Source organism: Saimiri boliviensis, chromosome 12, assembly GCF_048565385.1.
Source record: "Saimiri boliviensis isolate mSaiBol1 chromosome 12, mSaiBol1.pri, whole genome shotgun sequence".
NCBI classification, from domain to species: Eukaryota; Metazoa; Chordata; class Mammalia; order Primates; family Cebidae; genus Saimiri; species Saimiri boliviensis.
Window position 1 is genome coordinate 26,460,495 of NC_133460.1, and position 27,641 is coordinate 26,488,135.

General features: G+C 43.2%; 1 protein-coding gene across 6 annotated transcripts in view; it reads right to left on the bottom strand.

Moving 5' to 3' along the window:
- Positions 1-27,641, bottom strand: part of WDFY4 (WDFY family member 4) — a 304,899-nt gene that overhangs the window by 89,954 nt on the left and 187,304 nt on the right. For all 6 annotated transcript variants that reach the window (XM_074382131.1, XM_074382129.1, XM_074382127.1 and 3 more), the window contains 4 exons: positions 21,606-21,683; positions 15,676-15,882; positions 14,239-14,290; positions 11,728-11,894 (listed from right to left, as the gene is read on the bottom strand). In XM_074382131.1, coding sequence (XP_074238232.1) covers positions 11,728-11,894; positions 14,239-14,290; positions 15,676-15,882; positions 21,606-21,683 — 504 coding nt within the window. The remainder of the gene's footprint in view (positions 1-11,727; positions 11,895-14,238; positions 14,291-15,675; positions 15,883-21,605; positions 21,684-27,641) is intronic.

A 27,641-nucleotide genomic window follows, 5' to 3' on the forward strand; every position in this document is an offset into this window, starting at 1 on the left:
ACCAAGAATAAGGTCAAACCCAGCATTTTGTCACAGTAATTTTGTGCTAATTCCAGTTATACAAAAGCAGAACAGATATGTTTGGGAGAAAAAAATAAAAGCGGTTCCAGGAGATAAGATTCTCACCAAAGATCAGTCACCTACTAAGTGACAGTCTGGAACTGAAGCGAAGCTCTTGCTCACCTTTGAGGGCAATGACAAGACCACAGGGGTGACACCTGGAGAGCAGGCCCTGAATACCAGTTCTCCAACTCCTGCACCAAATTAGTGAAAGCCAGAGCCAAGGCCAGAAAGCAAAGGTTCACTGAGGGTTTTGTTGCAAAGTCAGCATTAACCACTATGGCCCAGGGCAAGTCAGGGCTGAGCTGTTTTTCCTAAGTGAGGACTAGCCAAAAGCCTCTGTTTCTGTAACCAAGGCAGGTAGCTGGCTTTCTTGGTCTATCCTGAATCTACTTTGTCAGAGGAGCTGGCCCTGGAGCCACCTTCCAAGCCAGAGTCCAAAGTGGACTCATTTCCAATTTCATTCATTCATTCATTCATCCAGGTGGTCATCTATTTATCCGTTAGGTATTCAGCCTCTGCTCCATGGCAGGCCTTGAGGCAGGCTTTGGGGAAAAGGTGGACAATGTATACAAGAATCCTACCTTTATGGGGCTTAAAATCCAGTAGCTGGATTTTAACCAACGAGCTATTACAACCTGTGATACACGCTAAGAGAGAAAAACCAGAGTGATCTTGACAAAGATAGGGAGAAACTTGGCAAGGACACTCTTCTACCCAGATCCTGAGACTTGAAAGATGGAAACATGTAAGTTATGGAAAAGCTTGGAGAAGAACAAGGAACAGGGACATCCAGTTAAGGGCTTACAGGCATGAAGGGCTGATCTGGGGAATATAAAAGTGGTCAGTATGGCTGAGATGAAGTTAGAAAGTAGGAGTACCTCCATCATAGGTGGTCTTAGGCAAGACCATTGGGTTTTATTGTGGTTGCGACCGAAAGTGATGGAAGAGCTTGCTTCTAAAAGATGACACTGACTGCTGGGTGGAAAAGGCATTAGAAAGGGCCAAGACTGAAAGGAAGATGCCCCATCATGTTGTTATTTCAGTGGTCTGGGAGAGATGGCAGAATGCAGAGGGAAGGAAGTGGGTGTGTCTAAACAAGAAGGAGCTGCTTCTGGACTAACTGGAAAGCAAAAAGGAGAAAGAGAAAAGGAAAGAAAAAGAAGGAAGGAAGGAAAGAAGAAAGGGAGGGAGGGAGGGAGGGAGGGAGGGAGGGAGGGTTGGTTGAAGATAAATGATCAATGTCTACTTTGGAACTTGAGTAACTGTGTGCACCCCCAGCTTCTCTAGCAGTCTTCCCCAGGGGCAACCACCATTACCACTTTATCGTATATTCTTCCAAAGAGACTATATGAATACATTAGCATGTTTATACATATTCCTTTTTTAATATATTTACATATTTATATTCATATACTTAATACTCTCCATCTAGACTTTTAACAATTCATCTTAGACAACTTTCCAAATCATTTATTATAAAGCTGTCTAATTCTTATTAATAGTTGTGGTCTCTTCCCTTGAATGGATGTACTACCATTTATTTGACCAGTCCTCTTTGATTCAGGTTGCTTTCAAATGTTTTGACGTAACAGGTGATGCCACAATGGCCGTCCTTGTAGGTAAGTCATTTTGAATACACAAATAAATCTGAAGAATCAATTTTTATAAGCAGAATTGCAGGTCCAGGGTGTGGGCATTTTAAATTCAGGTAGCCATTGCCAGATTACCCTCCCACAAGGTGATGCCAATTTACACTCCCACCAGGACTATTAGGAAAATTATGCCAGGCTGCTTAAACTTTTTTTTCCTGTTGTGCCTTTTACAGATGAGACTGAGAGACCCCCATCCTCAAGTTCACCTGGTGAGATGATGTGGTTCTGCAATACCAGTCCTGGCCTATGTCTGTCCAAACCCTCTCCCCTCCTTGTGATACCAGGCCCCCACCACAACCTCCATGATGCCCGCATCAGGGTCTCAGAGCACTTGCTTCCCAAAGGTGCTTCCTTTTGGGAAGACTTAAGTATCAACCAGAATAAACCAAACCACAAGAAAAATGTCTGGTGAGAGCTGGGTTAATAGCTTAAACATTGATTCTGCTAGAAAAGAAATGGCATTTTAAAAACTAGAAAATGAACCCAAGTGAACTATTACCTGCTCTTCCATTTAAATTAGCCCTAGGAGGGCTCCATCCCTAAGTTTATTCATGATTAAGAAATCCCTCATGTCATGATTCTATTGATCACTTTAAAGAGCAGAACTTTTGCCTCATAAGTAGAGCTTTTTTAAGATCAGCTGAATGATATATTAGCACTCTTGATGGGTAAAATAACTAAGAAAATAGCCACAGCTAGCTCTGTGTATGAGGACAAACAGGTTGTTCAGAAATCAACAAAATACTGGAGCTAGTTAGAGGGTGTCTTAGCTTATTTTCTGCTGCTATAACAGAATACCCCAGACTGAGTAATTTATAAAGATAAAAGTTTATTTGGCTCATGGTTCTGGTGGCTGAGAAGTCCAGGAACATGGCACTGGCATCTGGTGAGGGTCACCCCATGGTGGAAGGGTGGAAGCTGGAAGTGAGCATGCAAGACAGAGAGAGAAATGGGGCTGAATGTAATCCTTTTTATCAGGATTCAATTCCCATAATAATGAACCCATTCCTGCAATAATGACATTAAACTATTCATGAAGGTCATGATTTCATGGCGAAATCACTTCTTAAAGACCCCATCTCTTAATACTGTTACAATGGCAATTAAGTTTCATGAATTTGGGGGGACATTCAAACCATAGCAGGGAGACAACAATCTACTGGGACATTCAGTGATAGCTCACACCAGCACATTCTTCTAAAGTCAGGCCTCAGTGGGTGCATCTATAAAGGGCAAGGTCAACTGGATGCTCTTTAAAGTTTTCTCTAGCATTAGCAGTCTGCAACTTAGTGAAATACCCTAATTTTGCAGGTGGGAAAACTGAGGTCCAGAGAGGTGACTGAAGGTACCCAGTAACAGAGCTGCCGATATATGCCTTCCCTTACGTCTGTGTATACAGTTAGTGAGTCTGCTGCAAAAAAAGCTTTAGCCCTGCTCCCATTTATCATCTGCCCTCTTTCTACATCATCTGCTTGCCTCGACCTTGTTCTGAATACATTCTGTTGGTACTGGGATATGGAATAAGTATTCTTACTTTTTAGAAAAGCCCAGGCTGCTAGGAAAAAGTCAAGTATCAAAGAGGGAAAGGCTATATAAATTACATTCTTTTGTCCACCTATTAACTCTGGCATCTACTTTTTCTTAATTGTGTTTAGACAGAGAACTTAGTCATACTAGTAATCAAAGAAATGTATGTTAAAACAATAAGGAGATGTTATCTAACTATCTATTTATCTATCTTTATGTAAATAGGAGATATAGCATCTCTTTATTGTTTGATGTTTTATATATATTTATATATTCAAAATATGGAAAGGAATTTAATGTATGAATTTTTTTACATAAGTACATCTCAGGTTTAGACAAGGAACAGCGATGCCCCCTACCTGCCTGCATGTGTCACTTCCAAAGAGAGTGTGCAGAGAGCCACACCTCCCATCTTTCTCTGCAGACTCGGAGGAGACCAGGTGGAAATGTCCATACCTTTGCTCCTGTTTGGTTGCACCAGTGAAATGTGAAACATATTACAAGTCCCAAGGACTGTTCAAGGCACAATGCTCACCATAACCTGTGTTCACTAAGGACTGCTCATTGGCAACTGATTAAAATTGGAGCACATATTTAGCCAGGGTAGTTCTGAATATTGTAAAACTTGGACTCAAGGATTTGGGGCATTTATTTGAAAAGTTAGTATGTATGAGAATCACATGCTAACTGCCTAGCTTGATAAAATTCATATTCCCAGGCTACATCCCCAGAATTTTCAATTGAACAGGTGCAGAGTAGGGAAACCTTAGAATGTCCATTTTAATAAGCAATCCAGAAGATTCTGATGCCAGTGATCTGAAGCCCATACACTAAGAAACTGACCCATGGCACCAGCTAGACTGAGAAAGAAAAGATTTCATCTGATGTCAGTATATTGCTCATAATTCACTCATCCATTTGTTCATTCATTTATTTAACAGGGATGTATTAAATGTTTAGCATATGCCCCACACACTGGGAGGCACAAAAGAAAACAAAACATGCCTTGAAGATATTTACAACCTAACAGGAAAGAGAGAGAGTAGGCTATCAGCTCTCCCAGTACAGTGTGGGAGGGAAAGCACAGGTGCTCTGGAAGCACCCAGGAGTGTGTCTCACTCAGACTGAGATGGAAGTGGGGGCAGCAGTGACACCAGAGAAATGGTTCCTGAGGAGGTGAGGAGTTACGAAGATCGAAAACAGGGAGGAGCATTCCAAGGCACAAAGTCTTGAACCAGCTGGACATTTTGGAGACTATAGGTAGTTCTGTATAATTAAAATGTCAGTGGGGTGTGTATATATGTGTGTGTGTATGCATCTGGTGTGTGGATGCACACACGTATGTGTGTGCATGTGGTTGCACATGTGTATCTGTGCATGCATGTGTGTGTGTGTTCAAGTGCATGTGTAAGGACAGGAGAAGTAAGTCCAGGGAACCCACCGGGCCAGCTCTGGAATGGCCTTGTATATGAAGTATGATAACCCGCATCTCAGAAACGTTAAGTAAAAATGGCATGTGTTGTTTGCATTTCAGAAAGTCATGGAGACTCAGAAAGGCAGAGAGTTACTGCATAGAAAGGTTAACCCCCACCATCACCTTCTACAAACAGCCTCATCTAAAGATGCCTGGGAGGAGCTTGTAAAAGATGCCACTCTTTGCAGTCCAGAGAAAAAATCTCTCCCTTTGAGCAGATCATTTCTACCAAGGTCATACTCATATTTTACATTGAGTTTGTATGAAAAAAATCACGTTTCATTTTTTGTGTAATCAAAGAACAATAACAAAAGGAAACCCTCACTTGAGGACTGACTCTGGACTGGTTCTGGAAGCTGTGCAATGGACATCCCAGCCACATAACTGACATGGACCTACAATTAACATTCATTAAATCAGTCACTCCTCAAGTCAAATGGACCTGTTTGCAGAGAAATGCGTTTGTGGTCCTGGGAATCATTAATCAATGACACAGAGGTGGCACAGAATAATTGAATCATTACCATCACAGGTATCGCCGGAGGCAACAGAACTCCAATGTTCACACAAAGAAATGAATTAAGCTGCTGCCACTCTAACGCCGGCACCACCAGCATTCCTCAAGGCTAGGAAGGTGCCTGCAGCTCCAAAGGCTTCTGTCAGAGGCGCACCACCCAGATGCCTGGAAAGCAGTCACGCCCTGGAAAGTCTCCTGTGTCATGTGTCCAGCAAAGGCCATATAAGTAAGCACTTCTGCAGTGGTAGCAGGAGGAGGGGTGAGGACTTGTAGGTGCATGCGCAGTCCTGCCATACCCCTACAGTGGGCATGTTTCACTCAGAAATTTAGAAAAAACACAAGGCCCACAAGGTCTCATGGTGACATCTGAATTACGAGAAGTCCCAGCTTACAACGAATGCTTGCTACAAAATGCCTCAACACAGGCTAATGAATGGTACAAGCCTAGAAAATATGAGAGTAACACACAACACACACCTTGCACAAACTTTTTGTATATTTGCTTGAACATGTTCATGGGTCAACAATCAGTGCACCCATCCTCCTTTCCTTGGCTCAAGTTCTTATCCTTGACACAAAACCATAGTGGTCCAGGGATAAGGCCACAGTGGACCAGGGGCTAAGGCACATGCAGGAGGGCAGGTAGGCACCTTCTTGACATGGTGCATCACAGGCAGAGATGCCGTGTTGGTGAGGGACCTGAAGGCCTGCCTGTACCAGCTTTAAACAGAACAGCTGTAGAGAAAGCAAATGGGGCCTGGGGCTACAACTCCGAATGCAAGAAGGGCCATCTGCTGAGGGGTAGGGTGCTGGAAAGGTTCTGTAACTTGCCCAACACAGTGAGTTGAGAAACAGTCGAGAGGGGGCAAAAACACACGAACTGAGAATAAGAGAGATCTGAGGTCAAATCATAGCAATCCAGTGAGTAGCCACTCTAGGCTCTGTTTTTACCATCTTTATAGTGGAAATAATAAAGTCTCCCGATACGGTCTCACGAAGCCTTTAGTGTTGGAGGTGTGGTCTAGTGGGAGGAGTCTGAATGATGGGGGCAGATCCCTTGTGAATGTCCTGGTGCTACCTTCGCTGTAATGAATGAGTTAGTTCTCTGAGACTTCACCTGAGATCTGGTTATTTGAAAGAGCCGGGCCTTTCCTCCCTCTCTCTCTAGCTCCCTTTCTCACCACGTGATGTGCTGGCTCCCATTCACCTTCCACCATGATTGGAAGCTTCCTGAGGCCTCGCCAGAAGCAGATGCCAGCACCACGTTTTGTGTACAACCTGCAGAACTGTGAGCCAACTAAAGCTCTTTCATTATAAATTACTCCATCTCAGGTATTCCTTTATAGCAGCCAAATGGACTAACACACCTCTCACAGGGCCACAGTGAGGCTGAATGACAGCATGAAGCTAACACAAAGCAAGGGCTCTGACATCTAGCTGTTCACATTTTGCTAATAATAATAATAATAGTAACAAGCAAAGAGCAGAATGAGGCTCTCAATCCAGTCTATGCACTTTGCCCTGTGCCAAGCTGCCATCCTGGGCACAAATGACGGACTTCTGCCTCCCTGGTGGTGGTGGTGTGGTAGCCTGCTCCAGTCCAATCAAGCCCCTCCCCACCCCAGAGCAGGCTCCTCCATGAGCCAGGCGCCCCCAGGGCATGCCCTCCCTCAAGCTGGGTCCTGAGGCACCTGAGCAGACCCAGGTCTGTCTGCAGGCTGGTTCCCCTGGAGGACCTCCTGACTCATGCAGCCCCATCAGGCCAAGCTCACCAGGTCTGCAGGTTGTTCCAAAGCACACACCCTGTGTGTCAGGGAAGGAAGGGATGCGAAGGAACCCAAGTCTCACCCTACCTTCGGAGGAATCACAGGCAGGCTCAGAAATCATCAGTCAGGCAGTAAAAGGGGGCTGGGGCAGGTCCAGGGGATGGAGCCACCAGCTGTGCCCTGGGGTGGGAGTGTGCTGGGAAGTAGCACACCAGGACAGGTCACCCAGGAGGCCCCGAGGCTGGGAGCCATGAGTGAGTGGGCGTGGGGCTACATGAACCTAGCTGGAGGAGGTATGAAGAGGAGGGGGAATGCCAGGCCACAGAGAGGCCCCAAATGTCCCACCAGCCAGCCAGAGCCCTGCTCCTTCGAGCTCTCCAGTCTAGAGCAGAAGGGCACTCCTCTGGTTCGAGGACTTTCTGATTCACGTGAGTTCCTGGGGTCTGCTTTCTTATGTTCTTCCCTGCCTGTGCTTTCCGTTTAGGGACCTTCTCAATTTCACTGCATATCAGTCCAGGCCTCAGCCTCATCCTAGAAACTTCCCTCTTTCTCCCAAAACCTTGCATTTGGTATGAGTGTTGGCACTCTGTAGAAACTCCATTCTAGCTGATCAGGCCCTTCATGGGCTCCACTCTGACCCTCTGTCTCATCCTTCACCATCTCAGCAGGACAATCAGACCCATGGAGACCTCCAGAGTTTCCCATCTATCCAAACACTCCCTGCAGCCTTTCCCCAAGACACATGGCTTCTTGCCTCACAGGAGTCTCATTCTCAACAGGATCCTTCATCCTTCGCTTTACAGGGTCATGCCTTAGGTACCAGGGTTCTTCCAAGGTCCCTTCTTACTTCTGGGAGAGTGAGAACAAATCCTCTGGGACAATGAAAAGAACAGCGACAGCCGCAGCAGTAACAGCAGACGCCGGCGGCTGAGAGCTGCCTCCTCACAGGGCACGGTGTCGGACAGAGACACAGCCCCACATGGATCTCTGCCACAAACTAGTGAGACCAGGAGTAGAACCCCATTCTAAAGATGCCAGAAAGGAGGCTGGGAATGGTTCTCTTACTCACCCAGTAGCTAGGCCTGTAAATGGGGACGAGAGAATTAGAATTGTGCCCGGACCCTTCCTGTAGCCTCCACTCTCCCCTCACCAAGGACCCTGCCCTGCCCCAGCGTTCCCGGGCCTGCATCTCCAGGAACAGGCGTGCCTGCTGGTTTGTCTTCACTGACCCTGCGGAAACTCAGCTTGGGGCCAGCCTTTCTCACAATTCCCCATGAAGTCAGGGACAGCAAGCACAGCCCCACAAAATGCACAGAGACAACTAAGGCAAGGACAGATGCCCAGATAATGGCAAGGATCACCCTGTCCAGTCCTCCTCCGGGCCGGGAGCCGACACTCATGTAGGGTCCCTGGCTGGCCCCTCCCTCCTGCAGGTACCGGCCACCTGGCGCTAAGCGGAAGCAGGACAGCTCCCGCTGTCTTCTCTCCCCACCGCCCGCTGGGTTTCGCATGATCCTGTCTGCACATCCTGGGTATCCCTACTGCAACAGCAAACTGTATGTGGCGTGTCTGACAGCTCCCCACTGAGCCACAGGAAGGTCAAGGAAGACTGAAGCTTAAACAAAAGGCAGGGAGGAGTGGATGGGAAAAGAGCCCCTTTCTGGTTTTGTCCTGCCTCAGAGGCTGGAAAGTCAGTCACCTGGGAGCTTCAGATCCTTCCTGCTCCCCCAGCAAGTCTCCTGACGAAAATGTCACCTGGTGGACAGTCAACAAAAACAAGAAACAAGACTCTCAGAGACGGGACAAATGTCAAAAGCCTGCAGGCTGCAAGAGGCCGAGCTGGGACTCGCTCAGGACCCTGACCACAAACTCTAGTCCAGCCAGGGTGGGAACTCCCAGCTGGCCTTGGATGCCTGAGGGAGTCAGGCCACCTGCAGAGGCTCTTCTGGGAGGCTAAGGACCCACCCTGGGTGACAGCAGCCTGAGTGGTGCCAAAGTGGCAGGCTGTATTCCAGAGAAGTCCCAAGGAGGCTGTCCCATCCAACACTCACACTGCTCTGAAGGGACTTTACAGATAAAATCAAGGTGATGAAACAGCTGCCCTTAAATCAGGGATGCGATTTTGGGTTATGTGGGAGTTAGTGCCATCTCCTGTGCCCTAGGCAGCAGCAGCAGAGTCAGTCAGAGAGGTGATGTGGGGGGAGTGGGAGGCAGAGTGGGCCAGGAGGATCTGAAGGGTGAGAAGGATGCCACCTGCTGCAGGAAGTGAAAGGAGGAAGGGCCACAGGGCAAGGGAGGTGGGTACCCCAAGAAACAGGCGAACTCCAGCAGCCGGCAGGCAGGGAACAGGAGCTCGGACCTACAGAAACAGAGACTTGGATTCTGCCAGCACCGGAACGAGCTTGGAAAGGATGCCTTCCCCGAGCCTCCAGAAAGACATGCCACCCTGCGAACACCCTGGCTGCAGCCCTGTGAGGTTCTAGCAGAGAACCAGCTGAGCCCCGCTGCTCCCAGACTTTCGAGACAATAAATGTGTGTTGCGTTAAAATCGCTACATTTGTGGTAATTTCTTCTGGCAAAAATAGAAAGTGAATTTAAAGCACTGCCATGGTTCTCTTACCAAAGCAATGAAAAGAACCCATATGGAGACGCCACTTAATCAGGAAGAAGGCCAGCGGAGCTGGGGCGTGACATCTGTAACTGTGGGTCCTTCCTGACACAGTGCTCAGCCTTGTCACCATAGACAACGTAGGGACCTGGCAATAGCCCTGGCCGCTGCCCACCAGACACCAGGAGCACCCTCTCGCCCTGGCCATGGCAATTAAAAACGTCTCCAGACAGTAGCCAGGGACCCCCGCGGAGTAAAGTTGTCCCCATTTGAGAACTGCTGCTCCTCTAAGGGCATAAAGCAAAGAAAAGTTTTTATGTAAAGAAAGCAGTGGCATCTTAGCTGTTTTTTCAATGGACAAGGTATTTACTAAATATCCATCTATCTATATGAGCATATTAATATATTGATATATTCCAACTGTTATGACCTGCTGTTAGTCCTCAGCAACTGAATACTATGAATACACACTTATGCGTACATGTGTGTTATATATTTTAATGTCCATTTATCAAAATTTCACACAGAAGACATCTAATACTTCCATAATCAAAAGAAAATGCACACGAACTTAACATGTCATTCATCCGTGTTGACTGACTGACTGCTCCAGGCATGCCTGTGGTCAGGCAACAGGGATCCCTCCTGTAAGAAGGATTAGTAGTGACAGAGGTGTACGGGTGAAGTGCTGAGGTCACTCTGTGTGCCAGCAGCAAGGCAGGAGGTGATGCAAGAAGCATCTGGAAGCTTTGGTTATGCAGATATAAGAAGGACAGCATTGTTATAGGACCACACTGCTTGAACTGTGACCAAAATCTGAAAGCAGGGAAGCAACTTGCTGAAAACTCTGCAGCAGTCATTGCTCACGTCCTCCCAGGCTCTCTGAGCTTAGGACCTACTCCTGGATGTCCAGGCTCCTCCCTCAGAAGGTAGAAACCAAGGCCCACCTACTCAAGGGCAGGTAGGCCTTGTTTCAGATCCACTCTCATTCAACCTGGGGCCAGGCTGGCCTCTAGTTCCCATGCATTCATCTCTGTGTGTCCCCCGTGGCCCCCCAGCCCCAGCCTGCCTGCTCCTCTATGGGTATCTCCTTCATTTACATCCCTACTGGAAAGCCCGATTCACTCAGAGACCCTGAGGCCCACCACCCTTCAACCACCCAATCCTCAGAAAGGGAAAAGAACTCCGCTTTGATGAGCACGTCTCTTATGCCTGGCTCTGAGCTAGTCCTTGGACTTCCATTGCCCCATTTAAGCCTCAGCAGAATGGTATCAGAAGGTAGCCAGAACTCCATACTGAAGATGAGAAAACTGAGGCTGACAAAGGTTAGGTGACGTGTTGTTTAATATGTGGCCAAGTTGGGACTAGAACTCAGGCCGGTTCTACTCGAAGACATGCGCTCCATCTTTCATCGCATTCTTAGACTTGAGGAAGAGGGGTCCTTCTCTGGGGCCTTGCCAGCCAGGCCGAGAGGATACACATACAAAGAGTGGGGCTCCACGAACCCAGCTCCAGGCACCCAGGACCCCGGGTTTGCCTGCCACCTGGTCCCAGCCTCCCTCCTGGGCCTGTACACTTCATCTCCAGGGCCACGCTTTTGAAGGCTGATGGTGCCACAAGTGTGCTTACCCGTAGGTTTGAGTGGTGGCCAAGGGGAGGCCGAGGCATAGGGACAGTGTGGACATATGGGTTGGGGTGTCCAAACACATGCACTCAAGACCCCTCAAGGTGTGGGACCTCTCAGGGTGGTCAGGCCACAGCAGGAGGCCAAGATGCTGAACTGCAAGAAGGTCAAGAATTCTCAACTTGAAACTTGCCTCTCAGGTTGTTATGAAGGTTGAAGTAGGAACTTAGAGCATTTTTCATTTAAGTTTGTTAGCTTGAGGTATACCTTTTAAATTTTTAGATGCAGGGTGTATAGACTTCCCTTTGCACCCGTTCTCTGGGCCAACACATTTAGGAACCTATCCCTTTTTCTCACTGATTATTGTGTTGAAAGTTTTCATAGCAAATGGAAATCTCTTTCCCCATGTAAATGAAGAAAGCTTTGTTTTCTCCTGTCTGACAATCTTAACAAATAACTCAAAAATCTTAAAAGATATCGCAATGGAGTATATTACCTTTTCTTTATCAAGAAGCTCTTGTAAAATAGTTTGTCTCTCCCGACACAGTTCCAAGAAGTCTTCTGAGTGCAGACTTTCGTGTAAGGCTGGGAAGAAGGTCAGCTGGGTGCAGTCCACCCCCACCTCGTCCGGCTCACTCTCAGCCTCCCTTGATGTCAGCTCATCTGCAGCAGCATAAAGGGACATGCGGTGTTGACAGAAGACACCTGCCATGGTGAGAGCTGGTGCACAGCACGTGCCTACATCAGTGAGGAGCAGCAAGGCTCCAGACGCAAGTGAAGATTGCGGATCTCTCACTGTGCCCCTCCACTGCTTCTGTAAATAGATGCCACACATCTGGGGCACCCTGGGGTGTGGTCAAAATACCTTCCAATTGGCTCATCCTGGAGGGCCCAGCTATGCCCAGGCCTAGCTGCTCTGCCACTTCTGGTGACCACAGGACAACATTTCTAGATTCACCCTCATTAGTCAATAAAGCAACTCCCTAGAGGCTCAGCCACGATTTGCTTTTTCTCAACTTCACTTCATTCGCTCTTTGAATATTGCTGCTTTTTTCTAATAATAAAAACAATGTCTTTTTACTGTTAAAAAAATTTGGAAGAGATATGAAGTTGTGAGAAATAAAACAAATCTAACCCACGTACCCAGAGATAGTGCCAATAATAAGAGCTCTCATTTAGTAAGCCGATTCTCTGTGATGGATACCTCTGATGACATTTTAAAATGTTTTCCCACCTAGGTTAGAGATACTATTTCATCCTCACTTGACAAATGGAAAAATTGAAACAGGCTATTTACTTTGTCAAAGATCATAGGCTGTCTAAGAACTCAAGGTAGAATCTGAATAAAGTCTCTCTGAGACCAGGATCTGGTCTTTTCATCTCTAGTCTATTTGGTTTGGTCCATTTACTTCCATTATCTTTTCTGTACTTACAGGTATTTTCACATGCACATGTGCAATTTTTAACATAATAAGAACAATAATGCATTCATAGTTTTTCCTCTCTAGTATTTTTTCCAATCAAGATTATATTATGAACACCTTCCAATTCTATTAAAAGTTCTTTGAACAACTTAATTGGCTTCTTAATATTCTATTATATAGCAGTTTCATACTCAACTAATCTGTCTCCTATTTTTGACAGGTGAGATGTGGTTTCTATTTCTGCACTATCACAACTGTACTATTCTGCAGTCATTTGCTTCCTAATGAGACGATTCTGGGTGGGTACACCTGGGTCTAAGCTAAGCATGCAAGTATGCAGATCTCCAGATCCTGCTTCTCCTCCACCTGTCCTGAGCATCATCTGCCCGGAGCAGGCACATTTCACTTGACTACACAGCTGGCAGGCTTTGGGCCATTTTTTGTGTGTCAAGAAGCTCTCTTCTTTGACCTCCTCCCCACCTGGGAGTCTCACATTTGGATGAATGAAAGTGTCTGCTGCTCACACAAACTCTCACATCTTTCCCCTATGCAGCAAGAATGCTTCTGGAGGTAGAGATGCATAGGAGAGGCGGGGTGGTAAGCCACAGGGCCTTTCTTCTCCCTTGCCTGAGCTCCTTAATCAGGGTGCATACTGGAGACACCATGGAGTGAGAAAGCACAGCAGCCCATGGCCATTGTCCACAAAAAAAAATCAGTTTATGCTTTCCACCACTGCACTCTCTGCAACCCCCACCTCTGAGAGGTAGAGCAGGCAGGCAATCATTTCATGTGAGAGTCACAGGGCTTGGGGTGAAGAGAAGAGAGGTAAACAGGTATCACAATGTCATCCCATGCTCTGTGCTACAGTAAGACCCCAAATCACCTGGGGAATCAGAGCCCAAGATCCTTACTCTGGGTTTGCATTGCTGCAGACACGCAAGGTAGCGAGCTCAGTACAAATCCTTTAGCCAGGAAATGAGACAAGTTTGATCAGCACTAAGAAGCAGTCACTGGCCAGTTGTGGTTGCTGGCACCTGTAATCTAAGCACTCTGGAAGGCCAAGGCTGGCAGATCACTTGAGCTTAGGAGTTGGAGACCAGCCTGGGCAATGTGGTGAAACCCCATCTCTACAAAAAAATACGAGCATCATCTGGGCATTGCAGTGTGTACCTGTAGTCCTAGCTACTCGGGAGGCTGGGGCAGGAGGATTGTGTGAGCCCAGGAAGTTGAGGCTGCAGTGAGTTGTGATTGTGCTAATGCACTCCACCCTAGGTGCCAGCACAAGAAAACTTGTTTGGGAGCACTTTTAACGTCTCCCTGATACAGCAAATTGACAAGACTGTTTCTCCCCAAAAATTGTTATTGTTGCAACCTTAGTAGAAAATGCTTCTCCTAACAAGTGTCTAGGGCTGAAATAGACTTTTCTTCTTTCTGGAAGCACAGTAACAATAAAAAGAGTCTCAGGGCTGCCTACAATAGCATTTTACTCTTCTAAAATATTAATTTAATATCTTTAATAAAATATTAAATAAAACCAATAATTAGCTTAATTATTAAAGGAAAGAAATGGATAAACTGAATACCTTGGTTTATAGCATTTGCTTGAGAAATATGATCACTTTTGTCTTGGTTTTCCTGAAATAAGGACAGAGAAAAGAAAAATTAAATCCCGGATGCTACATATACGCTTCACCGTCGTCCCCCGCCTCCCCCCGCCAATTCCACAGATTGACAAACACACACATGCATGTGACCCCTTCAAATTATGCAAGACTCAGATGCAAAGGGAGAAAAACACTAAACCCTAAAGGACTACGATAAAACGCAAGTATTAATGTTCCTGAGTCAAAGGGGAAAAACCCACAATCTTCCATTAAGTAAGACTTACAGTAATTACCAAAGAAGATGCCAAAATGGGATTAGATAGCATCCTGGATGGCTCTGTGTGGGCCACCATGGAGATGTGACCAGGAGAGGTTCCAGGGCTGGAGAGCACCAGAGACCAGAGACCAGGTTTCGTGACCAGCCCTTGGCTTTGTCACCAGCACATTGAGCAGGCTACTTATTTTTCCTGCTTCCAATTCCTAAGAAATGTAGTGAGGGGCAATACTACCTATCACCAAATGTTTATTGACAATATGTAGAAAATGAACGTGTCTACTGAATAAATGAAATATAATTTTTTCATTAGATTTTATTAATGATTTTTAGCATGAGTAAAATATACTGAGGTTAGAGACCCCAGAATAAACTCAACATTGTTACTCACGATGAATGTAGAAGGAAAAATCCAGCATTCCAGTGTTTGGAAGGCTGCCTTTGAGGATATTTTAAATTATGATCATTCAATGAAGACATGAAAAACTATTAATGTATTTTCTATATCTCCTACAAAATGACTCCAACTGGCTTACTGTCTTTTAAAAGTCAAAATAGGAGTCTGGAGACATAGTTCAAGCTTCATTAGAGCAAACTCACGGGGACTACCCGGATTCTCTTGCTTGAAAAGTCAGTGTTGTTTGGAACGAGTAGATGACTGGCTCAAAACTGCTGAAACAATCAAGTTTGTGAGATTTTCATTGTAAAAGTTGTTGCGGGATTCGCAGTAATGCTCATAGCAGTATGGGTTACAACTGTCCAATAACAAGTAAGTCGTGTGCGTAGACAAGAGCCATCCCCTGACCCTTTCCAAACACTGGCATCCAGATGATTCCACAGGACTTGTGTAGACTGCAGTGCAGGGCTGTGTCCGTGACATAGGTAAGAACCACTTACTCAACATTCACTATTTATCCATTCATTCAGGCTGTAGTTACAGTGTTTCTGCTATGTACCTAGGACGGTTAGTGATGCTTTTCTCCTCTTAAATGACATTGAGAATAAATTTTGGGACTCTCCTACATTTAACTATATGTGTTATCTTAGCCTGGAAAAACAACATGCGATGGGGAAGCTCAGGAGCTGCTTTCCTATCGGGCCCTACCTGGAACCAGCACCATCCCACTGCACCTGACTCCTACCTTGCGCCTTCCTGGACTCAGGGCCTCCAGTGGAGATAAGCGTTTGATGCGTTTCCTCATTCGAGCTGGTCCTTCTCTACAGTCGAGTTCCCACAGGGAACAGGGAGTGGCTTCTTCCCCCTGGTTCCACAAGCCCAGCTCCCCAAAAAGCTGCTCCCGGATCTTGGCCCAGGCATTGGCTGCCTTGGTGTTGCCACATTTCCTCCTCTGGGGAGCAGAAACAAAGTCATCCTGGACACATTTACCTTGTGAACCTTATGGGCCTGGCCCCAAACCTCCTGGGTGAATAGGTCAAGTCTCCCATGATTGTTTGAGAAAGATACTGTCTCTCTACACTCTCAGGATGTGTAGTGTACCCACTGCAGTCAGAACCTCAGATCTTAAAGTTGCTCAACTTTAAGACCTCTTAATCCAAGTTAGGGGCAGAGAATGCTGTCTGTCCTTTGGCCATCAGAGCCATGAGGCTGCTGATACTGGGTAGAAAGGTCCTGTAGCTGCTCATCAGCATGGACTGTACAGCTATTTTACAAAATGGACATGAATCTCACCACAGTCCCATCCTTCAAAAATGAGGCTGAATGTACTTTTTCCAGTGGTCTGCACTGTGGGAATTAGCAGCAGTCAAGAAAATTGGTTGATTTGAGCAAGTCATTCCATCTCTGGATCTCAGAATCTCTAACTAAACGAGAGACTTGGCCTGAATGATGTCTAAGGGCCTTTCAATCCTAAGATCATAAGATTCCAGAATGCTCAGAGATGCTAGAATGTTGATAGGAGCTAAAACCTTTCATAGTAATGCAAATAATCCCACTTAATAGCTATGAGATCCTCACAGTTTGCATCTGTGGTCTCTGACTGTCACACCTGCTGCTAGAGTATGACTCAAACCTTTCTAAAAATATATAGATACCACAAACTGCTTTTATAGACCACATTGAAGTTTCAATCATAACCTGTCAAATAAGCAGTTCAGTTCAGTTTGGACAGTAGAGTCAGCTTTTCAGGATAAACTTTTGCAACTATTCAAACATTTGATGGGATTTGTCCCAAATTTAATCTTTTCAGAAAATGGAAAGGTGACGTGCTAATGGCAAGAAGCATAACAACATGAACAGGAAAGACACTCATAATCATGTGTTAGGCTGAGTCCTGCACATGCTTTATCTCATTTCCTCTACCCAGTGGTATCAGGAGTGTTTTCCATCATCCCCATGAAGATGCTAAGTCTGCAGAGGTGAAGTGCCTTCTCCAAAGCCAACAGGTGGCCAAGCAGAGATTTAAACCTGGTCTGTAGGATTCCAAAGCCCTCCTTGAGCATGAGAGCTAGATTTTTTTGAGAGGGGCTGTTACTTTATGAGTTCATGGTTTCTGCTAGCATTTCTAAAAAACTGGAAGACTTTTAGATATAGGCTTTACAAATATTGGTCTTTTTAAATGAGTAAATTGCTCTCTGAACTTGTCAGAGGCATTCCCATGAAAGCATGGCTTGGGGGCAGGGGATAGTGCTCAGCAGGTGGTTTCTGGCATTTGATGGACCTGGTCATCCATCATGTTTCTGCGAATCACCAGCAGTTCAATCTGGAGGATCTTCAAATTCTTCATCAGTCAAATGTGGTTAATGATAGTACCATAATAATAAAATAATGGGCTTCTGGAAGGATTAAATGGGACAATATTTTCAAGAACTTAATACGGTACCTTATTCAGCATAAGTAGTCAGTGTTATCATTGTGAATGAAGCTAATCTGATTTCAAAACAAGATCGTTTTGTTTCTCTACAGTTCTTAAATTCATATCCCAAACAGTGCTAGCATTTTATGTAGTACTCCAACTGGTTAATAAGAAACTCCAAGATGTACATCATAGCTCATGCCTCTGATCCCAGAGCTTTCGGATGCTGAGGTGGGAGAACTGCTTGAGGCCAGGAGTTTGGGACTAGCCTGGACAACATAGCAAGACCCAGTCTCTACAAAAATTAAAGAAATAGCTGGGCACATCTGTGCCTGACTACACTCCCAGTTATTTGGGAGGCTGAGGCAGAAGGATCTCTTGAGCTCAGGAGTCCAAGGCCTCAGTGGGCTGGGATTTATATCACTGTACTCCAGCCAGGGAAACAAAGTAAGACCCTCCCTGTCTCAAAAACAAAGGCCTCCAGAAAAATAATGACTATCCAAATGACAATCCAAAGCTTTTTACAGAGACTTGGTCACATGGAATGAACACTTCTTTGGTGGAAATATTTCAGTTCCCCAGAGATTGTAGTAACATTTGTACATTTGCATTTGTAGTAACATGTGGAGCTTCATGGAGGTGGAATAATCCCAAGCTATTGGGTTGTCCAGCCTTGGCTGCAAATTAATTTTCAAAAACACATCTCCACCCCAAGTCTCCACCTATGCAACCTGAAGATGCACAGCTGTCAGCCTTCATCACAGAGCACACAGGTTGTCTTCAGTACCTGTAGCCAGACAATGGTGTGATCCCTGAGAGATAAGTGATTATTTAGTCCATGATAGCAAGTTACATGTGGCCCAGGACGGAGAATGTCAGATGACTAAATAGCAAAAGTCCTGAGTTTCCATACCTGCAAAGATGCTCTGAAATGCCCATGTTCCTGCATAGTGTAAGGCCCTCTTTCTATTCAAACCGCAAGTGGGCTAAATGCCATAATTAAGGCTCACAAACTCACAGGCAGGGATTCTGTTGTGCTGGGGGACAACTACAATTTCTTTTTTTTTTTTTTTTCCAGAGACAAGGTCTTTTGCTCTGTCATACAGGCTAGAAGGCTAGAAGGCAGCGGCATGATTATAGTTCACTGTAACCTGTAACCTTCAACATCTGGGCTCAAGCAATCTTCCTACCCCAGCCTCCTGAGTACCTGGGACTACAGGTGTCACCATACCTGGCTAATGTCTAACTATTATTTTTTAAGAGATGGGGTCTTGCTATGTTGCCCAGGCTGGTCTCAAACTCCTGGCCTCAAACAATCCTCCTGCCCAGCCTCTCAAAGTACTGGGATTATAGGCGTGAGCCACCACACTTGACTGGCTATAATTTTTTAATAACAGCAACCCTAGGGTACCAACACTTAGATTAACCTTTGGAAGCCCAGCCCTTCCCTACTTTCAGTCCCTGCTGCTTCCGTGGGGTTGACCGGGCTTCGGAGATGAACACTTCACCTGAGTCTCTATAATCTGAGTTGTCTGAATGGTTACAGGATGGGCTGATAGGTACCACCCCCTAGGGCTGGGAATGGCACCCTCAGGAGCCCACAAAGAAGAAGCAGAGCATGGAACTTGATCCAGTGCTGCTTGAAGCCTGCATTTCCCTGCATTCTTCAGTAAAACAAAACATTTTCTTTGTTGCCTATGGCAGTCTGAGTTGAGTTTCCAATATTTGCATCTGAGAGAGCTGTGACAAACACTCAATGAGTAGATGGAGACTGAACCAGAAATAGAAACTAGAGGTCCTAGAAGAGAGAGGGACAGAAGACAGTGACCATTTCTAGGTCTTCAGGCATCTCACAAAGAACTCCAAGCAGTAAAGACTGTGTAAACAGGATAAGTCATTTCTTCAAATCATAATGAAGATTCAGTATAAGAACTGGATGGCCTAAGTATGTAACAGAGAGCAAGAGAGGCTGGGCCACAGAGAAGAGAATGAAGATAATGCAGACAAGGCAAAGGGGAATCTGAACAGGGCCAGAGTGTAGAGGCCACTTTTTGCCAGAACTTCTTCACCAAAAAGAAATTTGGCTGATGAACTATTTGAATTGCAATTTGCTGTTGAGATATTAATGGGATATAATGATGCTCTGGGTAACTTCCAGGGCACGAGGCAATGATGCCTTGTGGTGCCGGGGGCTGCTGTCATCTCCAGTCACCTCTCAGTTGTGGGCAGAGTGCCCGGTTAGAGAAGTCTTGCCTGGTGTGTTGCTGGCTGCCCTGTGGGCAGGGACCCTTGAATCTCCTCTTCTTAGGAGGGCCTCATTGAGTACACCTGGGAGAAGCTGTCCTCAAAAAACATGGCAGATTTCTCAATCCTGATTTCTGTCCAGAGTTTGGACCTGACTTTTCTGGAAGTGGAATGGGCCTTTGTTGGGAAAGCATACTGCCCCTTAGAAAAGCAGGGCAGTGGTCCACATCGCATTATCTCTGGCAGATGGTTGTTATATCTGCACTTTTCCAAATATCAAAACCACCTGTCTTTAATATTTAAATACTTGGAACGTATCCTTGTGGATTAGCTTCCAAATACTGATTTTCTCAAAAATACCTTAATCAACAAGAAAACTGCACAACTTTCTCAAGTTCCTTCTGAGCTCCAGTCAGGCCCTGCTGCTGAAGATGAGACAGGCTAACCTTCCAGGTAGTTGGATCCCTTCCTTTTGGGCTTGAAGCCTCTGCTGAAGGAGTCCCATTCTTCCTACGCAAACTTATAATCTCACACATTTCAAAAGAATTTCACAAAGTACCCTAGGGCACCTCTCCTGGCCGTAACTGTATCTCCTAGGCACTCTAGATCACATACAGATTCAGAAGTTTAGATAAACCGCATCCTCGGTCTCAAAATGGTGGAGTGGTGATGAGGATGTCCACCAACAAAGGATGCAATCCTGTAAGATTCATCTTATTTGCCCCTCAATGGCAATTGGATTTATCAACCATATTGCTAGTCTTGAGTGAAATCTGTCAATCCATGTGGTGGGTCCTTGATGTGCAATGGTTTGTCCAATAGACACAGATGACACCCAAATAAGCCAGCAAGGCACCATACCCAGCTGTGCAGCACAGTCAGCAATGTTGGAGTGGGGTAGGTGCCCACAGAGAAAAACTCTTATCCAATCAGAGGGTCTGTGAAAGACCAGCTTGTGCACTCAGAGAAACTAGACATGCCTGCCGATCCCTCTGACCATCACAGTCATGAGCACATCCTGTACACACCAAACCTCCTTTCTCACAAGTATCCTGTCTGATACGCTGTTGCTCCCACCACTCATGAGAGCCTGGGAGGCTATGTTGTTGCTAGGCTGTGTGTTTCTGGGGTACAGGCTGCACATCCATGAATAGGTCTTTCCAGGGCATGTTGTAGGCTTCTATGGGGGAAATTAGGGCAACTCAGCTTCAGATGATTAGTGCCTCTTCTGTTTGCTGGCACTGGGCACCATGTTTCAGCCTTCCTGATCTGCAGCCCACACAGGGCACACTAATGGCTCCTTGCACCCAATCACTCCTTTCTCAGTGGGGGGACATCCTATTATTGAGTTCATCATCATGTTTTGTGGGCATTTCTTTACTCTGAGTTTCATCTACAAGTTTCAAATATCTTCAAGACACAGGAGTATCATAATCTCTACATCTTTTTATACCTCACAGTGACTTAGGGACAAAGAAATTGTTGGGTAAATAATATATTCAACAGGGTTTTAAGACTGTATGATGTGTTCTATTTTAGTATGATAATTTTTTTGTTAATAACGTAACACCAAATAAAAATAAACTTCTTGGCTATTCTATAACCACACATGGACTATCCATTTCCTATCAGCTACAAGTCTGTGTGCTTCACAGTTGCTCTTAAATCTTCACAGGTAGGAAGAATTATTCCAGCTTACAGATAAGCACACAGAGGCTCAGACCCCAGTCATAGGAAGGGTCAGACTTAGAATTCAAATAAGCCTCTGACTGGCATGAGAGCCAGTGTTTTTTGCCTAGATTGTACAGCAGTAAGGCCTAGACAGGTGTTTTAAATATTTAAGCCTGCCCTTATCAGTGGCAACCCATTGCATTTCTGATAAAATGAAAAACCCCAATGTGGTGCAAGCCTGGTGGGCAATCCAGAACTTAAACCAAAAGCCCTTGCGATTATTTTTCAGGTTCAAGGTAGATTCCAGCTTACTGTATAGAGAAAGCCTGTGTTTTGTTTCTTACCTGCACATGGTCTTTGTATAAAGATGCATATAGCTCTTGTCCTCTTCTTCTGTAGTTCTCTATACATGACACAAAATCCTGGAGAAAGGAGAAAACAAGTCACAACTTAATGATAGTTGTGATTTTATTTTATTTTATTATATTTTTTGAGACCAGGTCTCTGTCTGTCACCCAGGATAGAGTGCAGTGGCACGATCTCAGCTCACTGCAGCCTCCACCTCCTGAGTTCAAGTGAGTCTTCTGCCTCAGTCTCCCAAGTAGCTGGGATTACAGGCACCCACCACCATGCCTGGATTTTTAGTAGAGACAGGCTTCACCATGTTGGCCAGGCTGGTCTTGAACTCCTGACCTCAGATGATCCACCTGCCTTGTCATCCCAAAGTGCTGGGATTACTGGTGTGAGCAATAGTTGTGATTTTAGATAAGAACTTTTCTATACTGACGAATTGACAGAGGAAATAATGGCTACAGAATCTGTTGGTCAATTAGATTCATATAAATACAGGCTTCACCTATGCTGACACACTCACATGTGAACACATTCACATATGTGTTTAAGGCTTGCTTCCATCTCCATCTATGATGAGCTAGTTTGCAGCTCAACCTCCTCTTAAGAATGACTGAAAAGACAGAGGTTTGGACAATCTGCTTTAGGACAGCAGAGAGCTACCAAGAGAGCTGAGATTTGAGGAGCCAAGATTCTGAAGAGGAACTCACTGAGCTGTGCCCAACATTTTTGCTTTTTTGTATTTCTTGGACCTTGAGATATATGCAAATTTTCAAATGGCTCAAGAGGCTGAGAAGCTGAGGCCACAAAACAAACTTTGGTAAATTTAAAAGAATAGACATAATACAAAGCATGTCTTTTAATCACAATGGAACACATTTTGAAATCAATTAGCACAAAGAAATTTGGCAAACTCAAAAATAAGTGTAGATTTAAAAAATGCATTCCTAAGTAACTAATGGGTCAAAGAAGAAATTAAAAGGGAACTTTCTGAGATGAATAAAAATAAAGAAACAACATACCAAAACACAGGCTATGACTAAAGCACAGCCAGAGGGAAACTTAGTTGTAAATGCCAGTATTAGGAAAAAAAGAAATACCTTAAATCAATATCTGAAACTTAAGACACTGGGGAAAAAAAGAGAAAACTAAACCTAAAGCAAACAGAGTAAGGGGGAAACCAAATATTAATGCAGAAAGTAATGAATTACTGAATAAAAAAACAATAAATAAAATTAATGAAACCAAAATCTGGTACTTTGGAAAGATTGATAGAATTGGTGGTCTTTATCTAGGTTAACCAAGAAAAAACAGAAAAGGCTTAAATTAATATACTAGGATCAGAAATGAAAGAGGAGACATTACTACTGACCTTACTGAATTTTTTCAAAGGATTACAAAAAATACTATAAACAATTTTATGCCAATAAATTAAATAGCTTAGATTATATGAACAAAGTCCTAGAAAGACACACATTGCCAAAACTGACTCAAGAAGAAATTGACAATTGGACTCGACCAAGAACAAGAAAATAAATTGAATTAGTAAAACAATATCAACAAAACCTACCCCCAAGGAAAAGCCCAGACCAGACCCAGATAGTTTCACTGCTGAATCTTAACCACCAGTTAGTGAAGCATTAACAGTAGTTTTTCAAAAACTCTTCCAAGAATTAGAAGAGGAAGGGACACCTACCAATACGTTTTATGAAACCAGTTATTACACTGCTACAGAAAACAGACAAGGCTTCACAAGAGAACTACAGACCAACCTCTCATTTAAATATGAATATAAAAATCCTCAACAAAATATCAGCAAACTGAGTCCAGCAACATACAAAAGAATTATATACTACGACCAAGTGAGATTTAGCCTAGTAATGCAGAGCTGGCTTAACGACTGAAAATAATTAATGTATTACACGCAAAATAAAACAAATAACAGAAACCACATAATCATTTCAACAGACACTGAAAAAAACTGACATAAATCTAAAACTCTTTTATGACAAAACGAAAAGCCAACCAACTGGGGGAAAAAAAGAATTTTCTGAATCTCATAAAAGATAACTACAAAAAGTCCACAGGCAACATTACACAACATTATACTTGGTGGTGAAGGACTGAATGTTCCTTAGCATCAGGAACGAGACAGGATGTCCACTCTCAACACTTCTAGACAGCTATGTACTGAAGGTTCTAGACAGGACAACTAGGCAAGGAAAAGAAATAAAAGGCATCCAAATTGGAAGAGAAGAAAAACATTTTTTTTCGCAGACAGTAGGATCCTATATAAAGAAAATCCCAAATAATTTATAAAAGAACTACTAGAACCAATAAATGAATAAAACAAAGTTTTAATGTATAAGATCAAAACACTTAAATCCACCACTAATTATTAACACTAGTGTTCCTATCCACCACTAATGAACAATCCAAAAAATAAATTAAGAAAGCAATTCCACTTATAACATCATGAAAAGAATGAAATGTGTAGGAATACATTTAACCAAGGTGAAAAACTTGTACACTGATAACAACAAAACATCACTCAAAGAAATTTTTAAAGACCTCAATTAATAGAAAGACATCCCATGTTGATGGTAACAATACCTCATATTGTTAAAATGTCAATACTACCTAATGTCATCTACAGAATTAACAATCCCTATCAAATTCCAATGACCCCTCTTTTTGCAAAAATTGAAAAGCCAGTCCTGAAGATCATATGAAATTACAAGGGACCCCCAAAACCAAACCAATATTAAAAAAAAAAAAAAGAATGTAGAGAGACTTATAGCTCCTGATTTCAAAACTTACTTCAAAACAATGGTAAACAAGGCAGTGCAGCACCAGCATAAGAATAGAAATATAGATCAAAGAAATAAAATTGAGAGTCCAAAAATAAAATAATTTGCCTTTATTCAATTATTTTTTACAAAGGTGCCAAAACTATTAAATGGGGATGGAATAGTCTTTTTAACAAATGGTGAGGAAAAACTAAATAGCCATATGCAAAATAAATAAAATTAAACTTTTACCTTATAACATACAAAAATAACTAAAATGAAACAAAAACCTGAATATAAGAGCTAAAACTACAAACTCTTAGAAGAAAATTTAAAAGTCAATCTGCATGATCTCAGATTTGGCATTTGTCAGATTTAGATTTGACACCAAAAGAATAAGCAACAATGAAAAGTGTTATGGTTAGGCTTTGTGTTCCTGCTCAAATCTCATCTTGAATTGTAATTCCCCAAATCCCCATAATTTCCACATGTCAAGGGGGAGATCAGGTGGAGGCAATTGAATCATGGGTTTGTTTCTCCCCATGCTATTCTTGTGATAGTGAGTGAGTTCTCATGAGATCTAATGGTTTATTAGGAGCTCTTCCCACTTTGCTCAGCACTTCTCCTTCCTACCACCTTGTGAAGAAGGTGCCTTGGTTCTTCTTCACCTTCTGCCATGATTGTAAGTTTCCTGAGGCCTCCCAAGCCATGCAGAACTGTGAGTCAATTAAACCTCTTTTCTTTATAAATTACCCAGTCTTGGGCAGTTATTTATAGCAGTATGAAAATGGACTAATACAAAAAGAATAAATTGGACTTCACCAAAACTAAAAATTTGTGCTTCAAAAGACACTATCGTGAAAGTAAAAAGAAGACCCCCAGAATGAAAGAAAATATTTATAAATTACATGTTTGATAAGGTACTCATATCTAGGATATAGAAAAAATGCTTAGAAATCAATAACGAAAAGAATTATAACCCAATTTAAAAAGGGATACTGGATCCAAAAATATCCTGCTCTTTAAGGAAGATATTAAAATGGCTAATAAGCAGGTAAAAAGGTGCTTAGTGCCATTTGTCATCAGAGAAATGCAAATTAAAGCTCACAACAAGACCAATGAGACAGTCAACCAAGTAGGATGGTTAGAATCAGAACTTTAGATAATATAACAAGTTTTATTGAGAATATGGATAAATTGAAACTCTAATACACTGTTGGTGGGAACATAAAATGATGTAGAACTTTGGAAAACATTCTGAAAGTTATTTGAATGATTAAATAAAGTCCTGCTATTGATTCAGCAATTCCATTTTGAGGTATACACCCAAGATAAAAATTGTGTCCAACCAAAAACTTATACATGAATGCTTACAGCAATATTATTTATAATAGCCAGAATTTGGAAACAGTCTAAATGTCCACCAACTGATGAACAGATAAACAAAACACGATCTATCTATATGATGGCATATTATTTAGCCATAAGAAATGCTGTATTGACACATGCTATAACATACATGAGCCTTAAAAACAACATTCTAAGTGAAAGAAGCTAATTTGAAAGGCCCACATATTACATGATTTCATTTATATGAAATGCTTATAGAGTAAGTATATTAGTGATTGATAAGGACTAGAGAGATAGGGGTTAGAAGAGTGATAGCTAAAGTAAGTATGGAGTATTGGCCCGGCACAGTGGCTCATGCCTGTAATCCCAGCACTTTGGGAGGCCAAGGCAGGTGGATCATGAGGTTAGGAGATAGAGATCATCTTGGCCATGGTGAAACCCCGTCTCTACTAAAATACAAAAAATAAGTTGGGCATTGTGGCATGTGCCTGTAGTCCCAGCTGCTCAGGAGGCTGAGTCAGTGGAATTTGTTGAATCAAGGAGAAGGATGTTGCAGTGAGCTGAGACTGTGCCACTGTACTCCAGGCTGGCAAAAGAGCAAGACTCCATAAAAAAAAAAAGTATGGAGTATTTTTTTGAGATTATAAAGTATTATTAAATCGATTACCATGATGGTTGCACATATTTGGGAATATACTATAAACCAGCAGCTTTCAACTTTTTTGGCACCATGGACTAGTTTTGTGGGAGACAATTTTTCCATGAACTGGGGGTGAGGAGTTGGGGGAGGATGGTTTCAAGATGATTCAATTATGTTTATTGTGCACTTTATTTCTATTATTATTACACTGTCATACATAATGAAATAATTATACATCTCACTATAAAATAGAATCAGTGGGAGCCTTGAGCCATTTCCCTGCAACTATATGGTCCCATCTGGGGTTGATGGGAGACAGTGACAGATCATCAGCCATTAGATTCTCATAAGGAGAACACAACCTCGATCACTTACCTGTGCAGTTCACAGTAGGGTTTGTGCTCCTATGAGAATCTAATGCCACCACTTATCTAATAGGAGGCAGAGCTCAGGTACCAGTCCATGGCTTGGGGGTTGACAATCCCTGCTATAAACCATTGAATTGTTTATTTTAAATAAATGAATTGTATGCTATATGAATTATATATAAGTAATCTGCTTATTAAACAAATATTTAGGGAAAAAATAAGATCTGGAGTCTCGTAACATAGACTCACATCAAGAACCAGGAAAATCTTAAACTGAAAAGAAGACAATCAACAGATGCAAATGGTGAGATAACAGAAATGTTAGAACTATTTGACAAAGATTTTAAAGCAGCCATCATAAAAATGCTTCAACAACTACAAACTAAAAACTTTTTTTTTAGTTTGAAACAAATTTTTTAAAAATTGGGGAGTCTCTGTTAATAAATAGAATATGTTCTCTGAGAAATAGAAGATATAAAGAGGAACCCAATGTAAATTTTAGAACTAAAAATACAACAAAAGAGCTAAATGGATGAACTCAACAGCAGAATTCAAGGGACAAAGGAAAAAATCAGTGAACTGGAAAATAGAACAACAGCAAGTAGCTATTCTGAACAACAGTGAGAAAGTGGAATGGAAAAAAATGGACAAAGTCTTACAACCTATAGGACTATAACAAAAGATTTAACCTTTGTGTCATCAGAATATCAGAAAGAAAGGATAAAGTAGGTGGTGCCTAAAACTTACTCAAATAAATAATGGTTGAAAAAAAAATCCCCCAAATGGCAAAAGACATAAACCTACAGGCTTCAGAAGCAAAGCAAATTCCAAACAAGACAGCCCCATGGAAATCCATGTCAAGACACATCATAGGCAGACCTC